The sequence below is a fragment of the Syngnathus leptorhynchus genome, chromosome 10 (genome assembly GCF_054491065.1).
Source record: "Syngnathus leptorhynchus isolate UIUO chromosome 10, UIUO_Slep, whole genome shotgun sequence".
Lineage (NCBI taxonomy): Eukaryota > Metazoa > Chordata > Actinopteri > Syngnathiformes > Syngnathidae > Syngnathus > Syngnathus leptorhynchus.
Genome location: NC_141204.1, coordinates 253283 through 270175, shown reverse-complemented (window position 1 = coordinate 270175; position 16893 = coordinate 253283). Strand labels below are relative to the sequence as shown.

Sequence of the window (16893 nt, the reverse complement as noted above, 5' to 3'; positions counted from 1 at the left end):
AGCCCCAAATAGCGCAAATACCATCAAATGAAAGAGGTTTGGAGAAATGTCACCATTCCACCTAAAAGATTCAGCCATTATTAAGGCTGCAATCCAGCCTTGGTTTCAGATGAGAAATGCTCACCCAGAAGTAAAACATTTGATTTCAAAGCAAAATGAGAAGCGCCCGGTATCAGAAACTACCGAAGCCAAGAAATAACTTCTATTTGAACGTAAAAAGACCTGGCAACATAATTCAAGTCTCAAAGGGACAGCAACATACAGCTTTCCTTTTCAATGACACTTCCTGCTCCAATGGCAGAAAAGGAAAAAAAAAAAGCATCCTCTCTCCAATGGTTACTTTTTTCAATTTCCCCTTTTTTACGATCATCGAACCAATGTAAATCCAAGAAATGCAGTGCAAATGGTGATTTGATTGACTAAAGGCAAAGGAAAATATTGACAGTTGTGGAAAAGGTAGCTTTGAATCGTTTGGATCCCCTTTACAAATCCAATGTCCTCTCTTCATTTGGTGGTTTGATATTTACATTTGAATGATGATCTTAAAGGAAGCAAAGAAAAATAAAAGGAGTACTTTTCACCGACAGCACGAGTTCTCTCACTTGGAGTCCAACTTGGCCATTTCCTGAAGGTATATGCCGATGCTCTCGCTGTCAAACACCACAAAGTATATATTTTTCAAAGAGGAGTTGGTGGAGGACACAAAGTGCTTGGAGATGGCCTTGAGGATGAGCTGGGCAGCTGTTGGCTTTGGGAATGCATTCCTGGAGGGGAGGGGAGGTTGACAATTTTGACAGACTCTCAGTTGGGTCATTTGGAAACGCTAAAAGGCAAAGTTTCTTTTTTGCCAACGACCCCACCCCCTGAGCTCAGTCAAGTGGGGCTAAAAGTGGGCGTGTCCTCACCGTCCAGCAGGGAGTGACGGGAAAGCCAAAGACTTGAATTTCTTCTCCTCTGCGGCCGAGAGGCAGTTCTCCACTGTCTTTTCCAGATGCTCCTCACACTTGTCTGAGCCCCACTGAGGAACGTTGCAGTGAATGACGACGCGGGCCGCCATTCCGCTGGCCTGGCTCACTGCCACTGCACGGTGGGAGGGGTGGGCAATTCATCAGCAAATAGAGAGAGGCCGGCACAAAGATCCAACAGTGGACAAATGGGTACCTGAGGCCACCTCCAAAGGTCCCTGTGCTTTCCGTATCTCCTTGACTCCCTCCAGGAATTCTTGACCTCCTGCCTTCTCCAAAGCATTGCCTGCAAACAACGCAGCAGCAGCAGCAGCAGCAGCAGTTGAGTACTATTTGGTAGGAGGAGGTCTCCAATGCGCTGCTTTCTCACCTACACCGTCTTTGAGGTCCATCTCTGCATTTGTAGGGTTAATGATAGCGTCCACCTTGATGGTTCCGATTTTGCCCATTTCAGTCACCGTGAGAGACAGCTGGCGTTCCCCGTCATCGGGAGTAAAAGCCACCGTGAAGAGGAAATGCGGCCGGACATTTATCGATCGGACAGTCTTACCTTTTGACCGAGGAACAGGCTCTTGGCCGAGAGGATGGTAAAGCCGTCTCCTAGGCCATCTTCCACCGTGGAGTTGGGTACGGATTCTTTTTCGTTGTCTGTGCTCTATGGAGAAGAGTACCAGGTATACGTTCACCTTAGCAGTGTTGGGGCGCGCCTGTTTTGGTGACCGACCTTTGGTTTTCGCCCTCGTTTGCCTTGAACCTTTTTCGAGGCTTTGCTGGCTTTGGTGCTTTTGGCGCGGGGCGATTCCCGCTTCTCGGGGGGGACAGGTGCCTGGCTGTCGGCTTTGACCCGGCTTCCTCGCTTCTTGGAAAGTAGCTCCGGGTGAATGCGAGGCAGAACTCCTCCGTTTGATATGGTCACGCCACGAAGAAGCTGGGAAATATGGATGGAAAGGTACTGTCTTTTCTCATTTGGAAGCATCCCACCCACTCAATCAAGATTGGAAAATGATGCCTTTTCTAAAGGCGCTCACTAACTAGAGCAACGGACGCTCGTCGCTACCTGGTTAAGCTCCTCGTCGTTGGCCACGGCCAACTTAATATGTCTTGGCGTGATTCTGCCTTTTTTGTTGTCCCTCGCAGCGTTTCCGGCCAACTCCAAAATCTCCGCTACAACGGAGAAGACGGTGGAAATTCACCAGACGTCAGGTACGCGAGGTTTTTCTTTCTTTCTTTCTTTCTTTCTTTCTTTCTTTCTTTCTTTCTTTCTTTCTTTCTTTCTTTCTTTCTTTCTTTCTTTCCTTCTTTCCTTCTTTCTTTCTTTCTTTCTTTCTTTCTTTCTTTCTTTCTTTCTTTCTTGACATCTTACCTGCCAAATATTCGATGACCGCCGCCATGTAGACTGGCGCGCCCATGCCAATGCGATATTTGCGCGTGCCAGTGCGCAGATACCTCATCATTCGTCCGACGGGGAAGATGACCCCCGCCCGGGCTGAGCGGGACAGCTTGGTCACCTTCTTTTTGCCCCCTCTGGCTGACATCCTCCAAATGTGCTAAGGGGAAATCACAAGGATGCAAATGCTCCTACATACTTTGAATTGGCATCAGAGAGGAGCTTTTTGATCAATCACATCAACGGCGTACTGCATTTGTCCCTTTGCACGGAGCAAACCTTTTTGATGGTGGCTGTCCCAAGACTTTTGTTGTGTAGCTGTCAGAAGTAGCAAGTGTGACAAGCAACCTTTTTGATGGTGGCTGTCCCAAGACTTTTGTTGTGTAGCTGTCAGGTCCATCCGCCGCGCGCGCCGCGAATCGGAGCCAATAATATTGGGCGCTTCCTTGAATGTATTTCTGGGAACCATTTGATGACGTTTGGAATGTATGAAAGGTCATTGGCCGTCGTTAGTGCAACATTTTGGAACGTTGCAACGCACGTGGACGCCATTGAGTCGTGTCGTGTCGTGTCGTGACGGTGGGGGGGAGCGGAGCGGAGCACAAGTCAAGAACGTAGCCAGCCGCGCAGACGCTGCCATTGCACATTTGGACGAAAGCCATCCGCAGCGGTAGAAACACCTCGCGCAGTGCCCTACAGACATCTGCAACAATCTCGTTACTGTTATTTTCAGACGTTTTCCTTCACTTGAACAAGCAAGGCCCTTCCTTGCTTGCTTGCTTGCTTCCTTCCTTCCTTGCCTCCTTCCTTCCTTCCCACCCGCGTCTTATTTTGTCACGCACAGCTCCGATGCTCATGACAAGCACATCAGACCGGCGCCGATGCGTAAATGTAGAGCAACGCTCCAAGTTTCCTACCTGTTTTTCTGTCACGCACGCACGCGCGCACGCACGCACGCACTAACGCGTGCGTCCGTCCGTCCGCCCGCCCGTCCTCGTTGCTCCTGAAGCGCACACGCCAGATGAATCCACTCGGCGCCGGAGCAGAGCTGGCTGTCCTGATGTGATTTTGCTGCTTTCCCCTACAAGCCCCTGTTAAAAACACAGCAAGGACAAGCGCAGGGTGTATGGACGGAGGGAGGGAGGGACGGAGGGAGGGAGGGAGGCTGGCTGGCTGGCTGGCTGGCTGGCTAACTGGCTGGCTAACTGGCCGGCTGCTGGCTGCTGGCTGGCCGGCTGCTGGCTGCTGGCTGCTGGCTGGCTGGCTGCTGGCTGGCTGGCTGCTGGCTGCTGGCTGGCCGGCTGCTGGGTGGCTGAGTAGAACCCTAACCCTCTGTGCTGCTACTGATGCTGGAAAGAAAGGGGGAACATTCAATACCCGATGGTGGGGGGGACAAAAGAAAAGGAGAAAACGCCCCCCTGTAACAAGACTTGAAGAAGTGTTTATAGCGTACGTCGTGATCCACCAGTTGATTTGGAGTTCGCTGAAGTCCAACGATCGCACAACATCACCGTAAAATATTGACATTGAGCTGACGTGGTTTGTCTGATCATGTCACAATAGAAATAGAAGGGCCACATTTCCAATGAATTAGGTTTCGTCTTTTGCCAACTTTGGATAAGAAGATTTGATTTGACATTTTCCAATCACTAACTCAGGGGCGTCGCTAGGCGTAACGGGGCACAACCTCTCCCCCCCCCTTTTTGCGGACCACGCAGTACTACTGGGCTGCAGAGATCGTTTTAAAAACTGCAGTGACAAACTCGAGAGAACATTAGCTTTCAATTGGTCACGGCCTTGGGCTGAAATCGGGATCTGATCATTCACTTGCTGCTGAGAGTAATTAGTCCATGACACATTGTCCATGCTAAGTTTGGACCAGGACGCCACGCCACGCCACGCCACGCCAATAGAAGGACACGACTGGATGACGATAGCCGTCACCTTTATTGCCAACAGCAATTCTTTCATTTGAACAGGAAACATTCATAGTCACATCTTGTTAAATGTCATTCTTTCATGAATCATCCCATTTTCTAACGTGGCGTTCTTTTCTCTTCGTGATTGGAATGAACGAGACAATGAGCAAAGTGCCATTTCCCCCCCACCCAGCACGTTTGGTAATAACTGCTGGACACCGGGTGCACTGGTGCTGTATCGCACTTGACCAGTAGAGGTCAGTGCAGAGCTGTCTGAAGTGATCAGTTTACGCGTCAGCTGCTGCGGCCCAATCATTTGTGCAACTGGAAAGGTTGCCGAGGGCCTCAATTGTTTTACATTTCAGGTATGAAGAAAAAGAAATTGGCTTATTCGCATTCATCCCTATTTCCCATCCCAAAATGTGCGCATTGTTATTTCTTTTCTTTCTAAGCAGAAACCGCTAGGCCTACTGTTAGTTGTGACTCGGTCCATTTGTATCTTGAAAGAAGGCTGGATCGGCTTTCCAGAGTGTGATCGCAGTCTGCTGCTGCTGCTGCTGCTGCTGCTGCTGCTGCTGCTGCTGCTGCTGCTGCTGCTGCTGCTGCTGCTGGTGTTGTTGTTGTTGGGGAGGCTGCTTGAAGTGAGTAGTCAAGCAGATGGCTTTTTACAGGCAGGCAGGCCTTCCTGGCTAAACGGGCATAGACAGCCATAGTCAGCGCTGGCTCGCAATGGACAAAACACCTGCTCGCTTTCCCCAATCTTCACTTTCAAAAGCCATAGCCGGCCTGACCAAATGAGCGCGCTTATTATAGATGGATGAAAGAAGCAAGCATCGCCGCATGAGCAAGGACTTTGGCAAAAGGGCAGAGGTGGGAGGAACTCACATATGTCGTCCTCAATTTGGACGATAGCTGAAACTGAAGTTGTCGGGTTAGGGTCAGGGTCTGTAACCACCTAATAAATGATGCCTTGCCGGTGGAGTTTAGAATGAACCCTGAACTGTCATTTCTGGCTTGAAATCTGGCCTCATTTGAATTCATCTGTTCATCTTATCCGCAACATTGTTTGTTTCATCCTGGGAAAAGGACCTGGTCAGCCAGGTTCAATTTGTCCTTGTGCAGTCAAGGGAGGGAAACCCGGCCTTTCCTCTTTGCTCTTTATGGATGGAGGCAATGACAGGTTTGGAGGTCACGCTGGTTTATTTCAGGGTCTTTGTCGAGCAGGCAGAAGGTGATGGAGTTCATCCTCGCTCGCTGAGGATGGGAGGGAGGATCTGGATACTTTGTACAACAATGAGCACTTATCCCAGATTAGAGCGAACATTGGTGACGTCCATTCCGCCGCTTGTTATTTCCTGGCCAGATAGAAAGAAGCGCGTTTGTCCTTCAAAGCTGACCTCCGCACTTGAGCTTTTATTCTTCAATTGCAGTGCTCAGAAAGCAGATTAGCATCCCTTCAGGGAAAGTTGAATCCTCCGGAGGCCGCCACCGCCGCCTGTAATTACTATCTTTGAAAGATACAATTATCCCCAAACCTTTCCAGTTCAAGCCCTTCTCTGATTCATTGACATCACGGGAGACCCCATGAGAGTGAGTCTTCCGCTTTTCATCTTCCCAACATCCAGCCGCAATTACGGACAGATGAAGCTCACTTCTCAGTTGAGCTGGGGCTCTGGAGCCTTTCCCAGATCTGTGCCTTGAACAAAAAAAAAGATCGATAGACTGGGGAACAAATGGTAAGAACGGTACTGCTTCTGCACTTTCTGACTTTGCTCAAGCATTTTAGGTGTACCGCATTGCTCGGGGGACTTTTGATCATCTCAACAGATGCTTTGGCTTACTCCTGTTGAAATTGCTCAACTTGTAAATGTCACAACTAGCAGCAGCGGGTGTTGATTTACTCAGTGTGCCAAATGAAGAAGAAAAAAACAGAAAAGTCAACAGAAGCTAGCTCCGTGATATCATTCTCCAATTTCAATCAAAGACAGGCGTTTTTCTTGTACTTTCTGAATGCGATAACATCTGCTGAGAGTTGGGGACTTGACAAAATAGGCCTCAAGAGAAAGCACACGGACGCTGCCACCTCTTAAACTCTCTCTCGCTGGATATTCTTAGCGCTGGCATTTGTACTTGGCACCCTTTGACAAAGCCGTACGGTCGATTGACACCGTTTCCTGTTCCCTTCAAAGCGAGCGTCGACAACATTTGTTTTGTAGACAAATTTCAATCACGAATTTCAGGCAGGACTTTGTGTGTATTTCTTTTCAATTGAAGTAGAATAAATGACATCTCTTTTTTTTTGGGGACAATTCATATTTGTAAAAGTATATGGCTTCTGTCGTTTCTGTCATTCCGGATGATGAGAAAAACAACCATATTGTCCAGCTCATCTTTTGTTCCAGTTACAAAGCTCCTTCAGTTCCGCGGCGGCGGCGGCGGCGGCGGGCAGTCTAGGTAGCGGCTCCGTCGTAGCAACGGCACAAGCGCTCGTTGGTGTCAGCGCACCTTGCATCGCCATGGCAACATAGCAAAAGCTTGCCTTCTGCCACGAGCATTGAGCAAAGCACCAAATAGCTCAACCTTTGTATTGAAAGCGAGCGAGCGCTGTGACAAGTGAGACCACTCACTCTGTGATGAGAGCTGTTATTCATGCTCTCGAAATAAAACATGGAAGCGGAATGCAGACGAGCGGCCATCACCGTATGTCAGTCATCTCGTGAATGTAAGCCGACTCCTGCGTGCCAGGGGACGGCGCCGCCGCTTTCGCTCTGCCAATCGAGTTGCGTATTCGCTGTGCTTTCTTCTTTCTAGTCTTCTGCATACGTGTATCATCCATCCATCCATCCATCCACTTCCATATTGTTGAACTAAGAAGCGGCCTTTTTAATGACACCAGACACAAGATGGCCCGAGTGGTCACAACAGCGCCAGCTCCTTGTCACTGCTCTGCCAGGGTTATTTCCAAAGTCTGTCGACTCCACTCCTTTCCCAGCTTTGGAGGTTTGCCGTGTTCCATCAAGCGAGGAGGAAGACAGACCGACAGACAATGTAAAGACACCGAAATCGACAAATGAACGCGAAACAATATGTTGAAAGACCAGAATAGAGAGAGAGAGAGAGAGAGAGACGGATGGATGGATGGATGGATGCATGGATGGATGGATGGATGGATGGATGGATGGATGGATGGATGGATGGATGGATGGATGGATGGATGGATGGATGGATGGATGGATGGATGGATGGACGGACGGACGGGTGGACGGGTGGATGGACGGCCACGTATAACCTGACCGAAGTCGCTCACAAGACGTTTATGACAAAGTAATACCTACTTCCTGTTCAGTGAGTGACTCCATCTTCCAGAGCGATGGCATGGAGTTTCCTTCCTTCCTGGGCTCTGTGTATTGCAAAGCACCAAACAAGTGGCTCAAGAAAAGTGGAGACGGGCCAATATTCTTTATCCTCGACAAAGAGTGAGCGATATTCGTACATCCTCGGCATCTCACCGAGTGACTTTTGTGCATTTGTCGACTTCTGATTGTGATTCTGAATTGTTTATGTGTTCCGTATTTATAGTGCGTTTTGATTTTCAAAAGGATCTCGAAATAACCTGGAGTCGAGAGCCCAGTGGAGTTTTGCCTCTGTGTAAATTTACAGTCAGCATTCGACTACGCATATCCTCTTTCTACTTCTTAAGGGCTACCGGGAAGCTATCCCAGATAACCAAATGCGACTGACTCGTCCATCCACTGGGAGTGAGTTGTAGTTTTCTCATCGTTACAAGTGTTTGTTTCCTTCTAGGAGTGTCAGGATGATGGACAGTTGCCCCGAAGCCCGCCGCCATCCCAAAGCGGTGTTTGCTTTCAAAGGCCCTGTGAGTATGCCAGCCTCTTAGTCGGGCATCCCTTTCAAGTCCATATCTGCTGGACGAGCTGGACAATACGTACTTGGTAAATATAGAGAGCAACAGAATCACATCCTGACTCAGGGATCTTATAATGATCAGGAAATGTAAATGATAGGGTATCTGACCTTTCACCCAGCCACATTTAAATGTGATGATGAAAGAAAAAAAAGAAATACTTGCTTCACGTTGCTTACGACAGATACAACGCAAACAAAAGTCATACCAAAAAAGCTTTTGAACAAGTCGAGAAAAAAATGAGCTAAGAATTTGGGTAGAGGAATACAGCTTGACACTTTGAACTCCCGCCAAATTTGTCTCCATCTGGCTCGCTCCAATGAGTCGAGCAGACACAGGAGCTTTGAAATGCTGCGTGCTACCGTGCTGCTCGGAAAGGGCGCTGGGCTCGGCTCGGCTCGGCTCGGCTGGGCTGGGCTGGGCTGGGCTGGGCTCGGCTCGGCTGGGCTGGGCTCGGCTCGGCTCGGCTCGGCTCGGCTGGGCTGGGCTCGGCTGGGCCGGGCTCGGCTGGGCTCGGCTGGGCTCGCATATGTTGGATGCATTCGTCACAAGCGCGGTGCGATGGTGAATGCTTACAGATGACTAATTTGTGTCACTGCTCCCAAGAGAGTTCCAGAAAGGAATCTGTTTTTTTGCGCTGCATGCTTTTGTCATCTTGTCATCATCCTTCGCCATGAGTAACTTTCCCCTTAGCGACCTTTGCAAAAGCCATATCATGTCAATCAGGAGGCGCGAGGAAGTCATTAAAGTGAATGAAAAAAACAGAGGAAACAAGTTATATCCTCTTTTCTCCTCTTCCTGTGGCTTTCCATCTTCCCTCTCTTGAGACCAAAACAAGTCAACCGCAGTTGTGACCCACTGCAGACTCGCTGGAAACCAATGTTCAAAGCCCAGACTAAAGGAGCAATGCCGGACAAAATAGAAGATTGGCCTTAAAGTGGAAAAAATGCCTTGTGCAGGTGGGCACACCCAAAAACAAATGTGGCTTTCCTGACCTTGGGCAAAAGCAGATGAAAGAAAATCAGGGATTCCATCATCTGGGCTTGAGGGATGTTAATACTTGAACTGTCACGTCTCGTCTCCAGCCCAGCCCAGCCCAGCCCAGTCTGTTGTCACGGTTTCTGTCTGTGTGCTCGCCCCTCCCCTCCCCTCCTGTGCCCACGATTAATTCGATTCTTCTCACCTGCCTCTTGTTACCTGTCGTGTATATAAGTCCCCGTCCCGTCGGAGGGCCAACGCCTTCACATCTTTTGTGTCACGGCCCTGTCGGTGTGTCAATCATCTTGTCGGTTTTGGTGAGGAAGTCCTGTTAGTTTGTTGGCTGTCTGGTTTCCCGACTCCCTTTTCCTTTCAATCAACCAACCAACCCGCCCGGGTCCAAGCTGCATGCGGTCGCCCTGCTCCGTTCCCATCCGTGACAGTCAACTTTGAAAACGGGACTGTTGTTCTATTCAAATGAATGCAAACAACAATAATGATGATCCTAATCATGAAAGCCAGTGTGAACAAACAGAGCTGATTTTTGTTTTGTTTGTATCGATGTTGTTTTCAGCGCAGCGCACCCTGAGCTTCCACCTCTTCGTGGAGCTCCTCCGCACAGCCGCTAGCCGTCAAAACAACACGTCGTGAGTACTGGTGTTTACCTCCAACCTTCTGCTTATTCTAATCAAGCTGCTCTTCATTACGTTGGCTTCGATGAGTCACCGTGAGAAAGAGAGAGAGAGGCCAGACTTCTAACTATAATCTCGGGGAGTCTATTCACATGCTTGCTATAAGTTTCCCTCCCAACACTGCTCGGATGGAGAGAGGGACGTCTGTGTGCGTCAGCAACGGGTCCCTCCCCACTATCCGAGCATTTGTGGCGCCCATCGTGCTAATTATTTTTCAGGCTCTGTATGTGCATGATTCATTTCTATCAGGTTGTGATGGACATTCCAGGTTGGTGGCTCAAGGAGAGAAACTGACTGGTGGGAAAAAGCCACATCGAAAGAAAGGAAGAAATGTGGGACGCCGAACCTTATCAAGTTACGGGCATACCGTATATCTATCTATATATAACATATATATATATATATATATAGAGAGAGAGAGAGGTTTTCTTTTGAATTTCTCTCTCTTCCGGATGTTTTCATACTTAGTGTCTGTAGTTCCGTTCATGACATCATGAACTTCTTGACTTCCCGGGGTGTTTTTATCCATTTGATGCTGCTTTTGGATCCATTTTGCTCAACAAAAGTAACGGCATGATGATCTCAAAAGATAGGTCTTTTTGACACTGACCCTCTGGTGACTTGGGTGTCCACGTCGTTGAAGTGTTTGAACTGTGCTATAGCCTCTGCTATATCCTGTTACTATATTCAGGAACAATCGCTCACTGATATCTGCATGTGTGTGTGTGAAGCTGCGTTCGCACTGGTCAGCCTGACTCTCTCTCTCTCTCTCTCTCTCTCTCTGTCTGTCTGTCTGTCTCTCTCTCTCTCTCTCTGTTTCACACACATTTGAATATTTGAACAACACAACACATGTAACTACTGTCCCAGCGCTGCATCCACTCTTTTTCCTTTAGAAATCTAGAGAATACTTTGTACAGGTCTTAATGAAGTCAATGGTTCTGAAGTTAGCAGTATCAGCAGGATATCCCTGTCATAAACACAAGAAGCAAGGAAATCCAACATTTGATCGTCTTGATGGCCACTTGACAGCCTCTTTCCTGGCTCATGTCATGTCTACTACTGACAGAGTCCCATATTTTTCACTTCAAAGACAATGTCAGAGTTGAGCGTTGGTTTCCTTCCAGATTGCGCAAGTGGATCTTATTTCTCATGTCCATGGCTATTTTTATGTCCGTCTGACCGTAAGCTCTGAATAACAAGGACTAATGTTAAGAAGCTCCGAAAGGTTCTGGATCGATCAACAAGGGAAATCTTGAGGCTAATTGGACATCACGTGTATTCGTTTTGTGGCAAAGTGTTGCTCAAGTGAACTCAATTCTCCTCAATTTGTGTGGCCACAGTACTAATGTGGTGGGATGACGCAATGGGAAGGGCCAGCTCCGTCCTGTAATGTTTAGTAAGTGCTCAGTGGTTTGCCACCACCACCAGCAATAATAATAATAACCTCCGTTTCTGTGCTTTATTTGGGTTGTTTCTTCCTCTGGATTCTTTATAGAAATGTGTGTGTCCTTGTTCCCAATAATTGTTTTGGGAAGGGCAGGAGAGGAGAGGAGGTACAGATAAGTCAAGGAATACATATGAAGGAAGAAGTGAGGTCACCGTCCTTGATGGAGCAGTATTATTCCATTTTTGGGAGTGATTCATTTTTCATATGTCCAAACAGCAAGGTTGAAGTCATTAATAATGATACTATTTATTTTCTGCTTGGCAGTAGCACACAAGATTGATTATCATTGCTGCTTGACTCTTTGTGGGTGAAAATGCAAACCCATCTTTCAAGCGTTCTTCATTAAAAACCATTGTTTTGTTTGACTGATTACGATTCAACCTTGTTTTCTCCTTGTATGCTATGAGAAAAGAAATCCCTGCACCTTTCATATTTCATTATTTATATGGCGCAAAATGCGAGCACCAAAGCCTAAAAAGAGGAAGGATATCAGCCAGTACCTATGGAAGCTTCATCAGACAGATCACAGTCCTGTTTTGCACTGACGCTGCCTTTGAGGCTAACACGGACGGACGGGCGGACGGACGGCTGGCCGGCCGGCGGGAAGCAAAGTTTCACCTTGCCTGCAGCCAGCCAGCCAGCCAGACAGACAATATGGCTCCTAAACAAACCCAGAGGCTCAAAAGAGGTGCTTTTTCATCTTGGGTGGGTGTGAAGGGTCAAGTGCTGGAATCCCACTTGGTCATGGTTAGCCACGCTTCCTTCCTTCCATCAGCCAAGGCCGGTCAGGGCAGCTGTGGCTACGCAACCAGCACCAGGAGCATGAATTGAGAATGTAGCCAGTGTGTAGAGAAGTCTGACGTGGTCTTCCTCTAACCATGACTATACTGAAAGTGTCTTTATCGACGCTGTACATGGCCACACACATATAGGTTTTCTTCTCTCCGCTCAAGCGCGTTGACACAAGCCAATATGTTTTCCAGTCGAGTGCAATTACACCGTGTTGCTTGCGGTGTAATATGTCGTGAAAGAAAAATAATCAGATGAGTTGGCTCATTTATAAAGGCACTGAATGGGTTAATAACATGTGAGACAGAGTCCTCCATCCATCACATGCGCAAGTCTGGTTTCAATAAGCACAAGGCCTACTTTTTCCTACAATTAGCTTCAGCACTGGCAATCACTTACCGCTAATGGCTGAAATTATATGCCACAACAAATATGAATGAGTTCTGCGATTGTGGGCCTTGACAGCTCGTAAATGTGAGGCAGGTGTAAAAAAAAAAAAAAAAAAAGCAGAGTTGTAGGTGATTTGGGGTGGGAGTAGGAAGGTCATGGGCTGACTCATTTGGATATTTAGATACAACTGCATAAATCTGCATGATGTTCCCAATTTGGTCAGCAAGTAACAATTGGAGTAGAAACCCACGCGCCACCCGGAAAAGGACAATTGCCTGGCTGACTACTGGGACAGAGCCAGGCAGCACTTGGCTGCTATTTGATTTGGACCGTGGCAGGCAGGCAGGCTGATTAGCTTGCAATTGCAGCCATTACAGAGGCTGCTTTCACCTTTTGGCAGCCATCATGTATTGTAGACCTGTCTTTCTTTTTAATGGCGCCGCTCAAGTCGGGGAGGAAAACTGCTAACAAATTGCTTAGATCTTATCTGTTGATTAAGCCCAGATTGAGTGCTTACGATGGAAGGAGGGAGGATATGCGCAACTAGTAAGCTGATGGAAAAGTAAGTGCTCTTCCTCCTTAGTGGAGAACTGCACCCCAGGGAAAGAGTTCTTTCTCTAACAGTCAAATTTCTTTCCGTGCATGAAAGCAAAAAGCTTGTGAGCGATGGCTGGGCTGAAACATTGATTGCCACGGACACTCCATCGGAGCTTCAACTTGACAGTGTACTAGTTTCCTCTTTTCCAAAACGGTCTTCCCGCATAAATCTGCAAAACCTCCCAGGGCTTAGTGTGTGTGTGTGACAGTTTGTGCTGAAACTTTGCCTGTTTTTACCACAAGAATGTGTTCAAGCCAAGAACGTCGGCTTGTTCTTCATTTCTGGTGTGAAAATGAAGGATGTTAAATAGCGACACATCGGTTCCTTCTGCATGTACAAACAGAGGTGGAAACCCGATTGGTCGGTCGCCAGGTGACCCCAGTCCGATTGGACGTCTGCCTTGATGGCCTGCTGACTGTGTGCGGCTGGATCTTGATCATCTTAGCAGTGCTGGTTGAAGGCCCAGCCTCGGAAGAGGCCAAACCCCGAATCTAAATCAGTCTGCTCAGCTTCTATTCTGCAGCCAGCGGGCAGCGGGCAGCGGGCAGCGGGCGACCAAACAAACCTGGTTGTGTGCTGAAGCAGCACTTTTCAAAGTGGCTCACAAAATAATGAGCTCATTCACCTTGTGCTTTTCCTCATGTATGGGATTCTTTCATGAAGTTGTAGCTTGAATGGAAATCCATTTAAGCCTGAATATTGATGGCTTCAAATTGGAATTGTCAAAAAGAAATGTGAATTGTCAAAAACAGAAGACGGAAACATAGGACACTTTTAAAAAGAGCAGGTTTGAACCTTTTAGATTTCCTTGAAGTTCTCTCCCCATTCTCTCTCCGTTTAATGAGGCTCCGCTTCCCACAGTCAAACCTCAAAGTGGATGCTTCTAATTTGTCGTAGCGAGTTTGGCGCAAACTTGTCCAACCGCCGGGGGTGGGCAAAGTAGGGAGTGGGAACTGTGTGCTGCGCTGTGCTGTGCTGACTGGGAGGAGGAGGCCACCAAATAAGCACTTGTGCATCTGCTTGCATGTGCTAGTAGTTTGTGTCCCGCAAGGCAACATGTCACGCGAGTCATCCTCAGCCAAGGCTGATGGACATGTCGGAAACGGGAAAGCCATCTGCATCAAGTTTCCGTCACGTGACCCGATTGCATACACTTGTTTGACGCCGCAGAGCAGGCGGCCAGGCAGCCACGCAGACAGACAGGCAGCCACGCAGCCAGCCAGGCAGGCAGCCAGGCATGCAGCCACGCAGGCAGGCAGCCAGCCAGCCAGCCAGGCAGGTCCTACCTGATCTTATGACGGGGCTGATCATCGGTTAAATGACAAATATGAGACGATTGAATGACTGGTCACAGAAAGACGCACGCATGTGACCCTGGGTAGGTAGCTTTGGATCCTTATTGAAACGCACGCAGCTTTGACCAAAAGCACCTTGTGACGGCTCGACTTTAATATATACGTAGTAACTCTAATAACACAGCAGAGGAGAAGAGGTTGTAATTTAGAGCTTCAAAAGCCACATCAGCTTGATAGTGTGGTAAGAGAGCAAAAGATGGAAGATTATTGAAGCTTTCATAAAAGGTGCCCTGAGCTCCACGAGTCCTTCAGCAGCACATGTGTACGCTTTTGCTGACACTGCGGCTGTGCAATTGGCCAACTGGCTAATATGGCAATTTTTGGCTTGAATGAGTCCAAGGTCAAGCAGAGGCAAGCGGCTTTGCAATGCAATAACTCGCTCTAACGATGCCTTCAATCAATTGATTTGAGTCGCCGGGCAGGCAGCCGGGCAGGCAGCCGGGCAGGCAGCCGGGCAGGCAGCCGGGCAGGCAGCCGGGCAGGCAGCCGGGCAGGCAGCCGGGCAGGCAGCCGGGCAGGCAGCCGGGCAGGCAGCCGGGCAGGCAGCCGGGCAGGCAGCCGGGGGACAAAACGCTGGATGGACAGCAGGACTGTGCTCTCCTCTGCTGTCCTGTTCTGTTTGTGCACTCATCTCTTATCATGATCGATATTGATACACGTATTTGCTTTGGTTTTTCCTTTTGTCTCATTCTTTCAAGGTTTTATTTATTTTTTTTTCTCTCCTCACCATTTTTCCTTATAAATTGAGCCTACCTAAGTCACAGATGGTATTAGAGCTGTTCAGTTTTGAGGAGCATTTTGCGAGAGTTTGAAGGATCCCAAATGCAGCTGCTCGCCACCGCCACACTGTAATTATAAGGCCAAGCTGCACATGGCGGCGACATGACGCATGCCAAGTGATTTTGGAGCGGCAAGCTTCCGTCATAAGCCTTTGCAGGCACACATGGGATCCTAAGATGTGGCTGACACTGAAGGGAGGGAGGGACATCCTATGATCCGCCTAAATTGACAGTGGTAAGACCACATTTTTATTAGCTATTTCTGTACGGATGGGATCCACACTACAAGCGGACAATGACATGATAAGAGGCCCACCTGGGCCAATTCTCAAAGAAGAATCACGGCAGCACTCTTTGAAAGAAGTTGGAGCAATTTGCATTTTCATTTGGGTCAGCAGACCCAGCAGTTGCTGCTTTGCGTCCCCTAAAAATACCCCGCACATCAAAGGGGGGCTCGACGGAATCCCGCCCCGGCTTTTAACCTAAAGCCCTCCGCGGCCAGGGAGGAGGAGCGTGCAGAGGGAGAGCAGAGGAGAGCAGAGGAGAGGAGAGGAGAGACGCTGGCTCAGGTTACACCAAGGCGCCCTGCATTGCTCTGCTCTGCTCTGCTCTGCTCTGCACTGCCAGAAGACCTGCGCTGCGGCACACACACACACACACACACAGCCAGCCAGTCGCTCGCTCGCTCGCTCACAAGCTTCAGAGTAGAAGTGAGATGACAACCGCTCCATCTCTAGGCGCCGTCAGGAGCATCTCTGCCCCATAGGAAGCCGCCACAACATGGATTTCTTTCCAAGTTTCCTATAGTTGCTCACCTCAGGTCTCAATTAGAACATCAGGTTGGTTGGTTGGTTGGTTGGTTGGTTGGTTGGTTGGTTGGTTGGTTGCTTGGTTGCTTGGTTGCTTGGTTGGTTGCTTGGTTGGTTGCTTGGTTGGTTGCTTGGTTGGTTGGTTGCTTGGTTGCTTGGTTGCTTGGTTGGTTGCTTGGTTGGTTGCTTGGTTGCTTGGTTGGTTGGCAAGACAGCAAGATATTCCCAACTGGTTCTCCTCATCCTGTTGATTGCTTCTCAAGTGGACAAAAGAAATTTGAAGTGGAAAATGGAAACGGGGCCAAAGTGGACAGACGCTGGGAAAATGAGTGAAAAGCTGGAGAAGAACCCTTCCCAAAAGTTCAAGTGGAGAGCTTTTTCTTCCCTAAGCGTTTGCATGGCAGTTTCTCTGCTATGTGTTGGAATATGCATTGGCTTTTGTGTGCGGACCACGGCGTTGCAGTCCAGGATAGTAAGTCTTGAGCAGCAGCACCTCTCCGCCAGGATGTTGTCCCTGGAGCAGGTGGAGCCCCTTATTTTGGACAGACTGGACCAAATCCTGGACAAGGTGGGCGGGCGCGCGCTTCTCTTCCGTTCAAAGCTCATTTCATTTGCTTGTTGCTTCTCATATCAAAGACTTGCACTAAAATGAGTCCAAAAGAAAATAGCGGGATCTATCATGCAAGTGTGCCTCATCAAAAAGTTCCCAAGTCAGTATTGTGTTAAAACAGAAAAGAAAAAAAAAAAGGTATCGTTTGTTTCCAAACAAATGAGTAGTCATATCATTTGTATTGCTGTCTTGATTCTGCAAAAGAATACGCACTTGATGTGCCCAAATGATTGAGCTTGAATGAATT

At 48.4% G+C, this 16893-nt stretch overlaps 2 protein-coding genes across 9 annotated transcripts in view; one reads left to right on the top strand and one right to left on the bottom strand.

Moving 5' to 3' along the window:
* Positions 1–180: 180 nt before the first annotated feature.
* On the bottom strand, positions 181–16604 carry macroh2a2 (macroH2A.2 histone). Of its 7 annotated transcripts, XM_085922355.1 has the most exons (11): positions 16043–16604; positions 7607–7671; positions 3270–3701; positions 2329–2512; positions 2023–2129; positions 1690–1893; positions 1516–1620; positions 1336–1435; positions 1162–1251; positions 906–1080; positions 181–764 (listed from the first exon to the last, which is right to left on the bottom strand). In XM_085922355.1, the coding sequence occupies exons 4-11, from the start codon at positions 2498–2500 to the stop codon at positions 599–601; spliced, it is 1119 nt and encodes a 372-aa protein (XP_085778481.1). In that variant the 5' UTR covers positions 2501–2512; positions 3270–3701; positions 7607–7671; positions 16043–16604; the 3' UTR covers positions 181–598. The 7 variants fall into 7 exon arrangements, with proteins under 7 accessions (XP_085778481.1, XP_085778482.1, XP_085778484.1 ...); XM_085922356.1 differs by lacking the exon at positions 7607–7671; XM_085922358.1 differs by lacking the exons at positions 7607–7671; positions 16043–16604 and adding an exon at positions 4743–4759.
* Positions 15757–16893, top strand: part of LOC147049729 (collagen alpha-1(XXV) chain-like) — a 15978-nt gene continuing 14841 nt past the window's right edge. For both annotated transcript variants that reach the window (XM_085922363.1, XM_085922362.1), the window contains exon 1: positions 15757–16604. In XM_085922363.1, the coding sequence (XP_085778489.1) occupies positions 16326–16604 (279 nt within the window). In that variant the 5' untranslated portion in view covers positions 15757–16325. The remainder of the gene's footprint in view (positions 16605–16893) is intronic.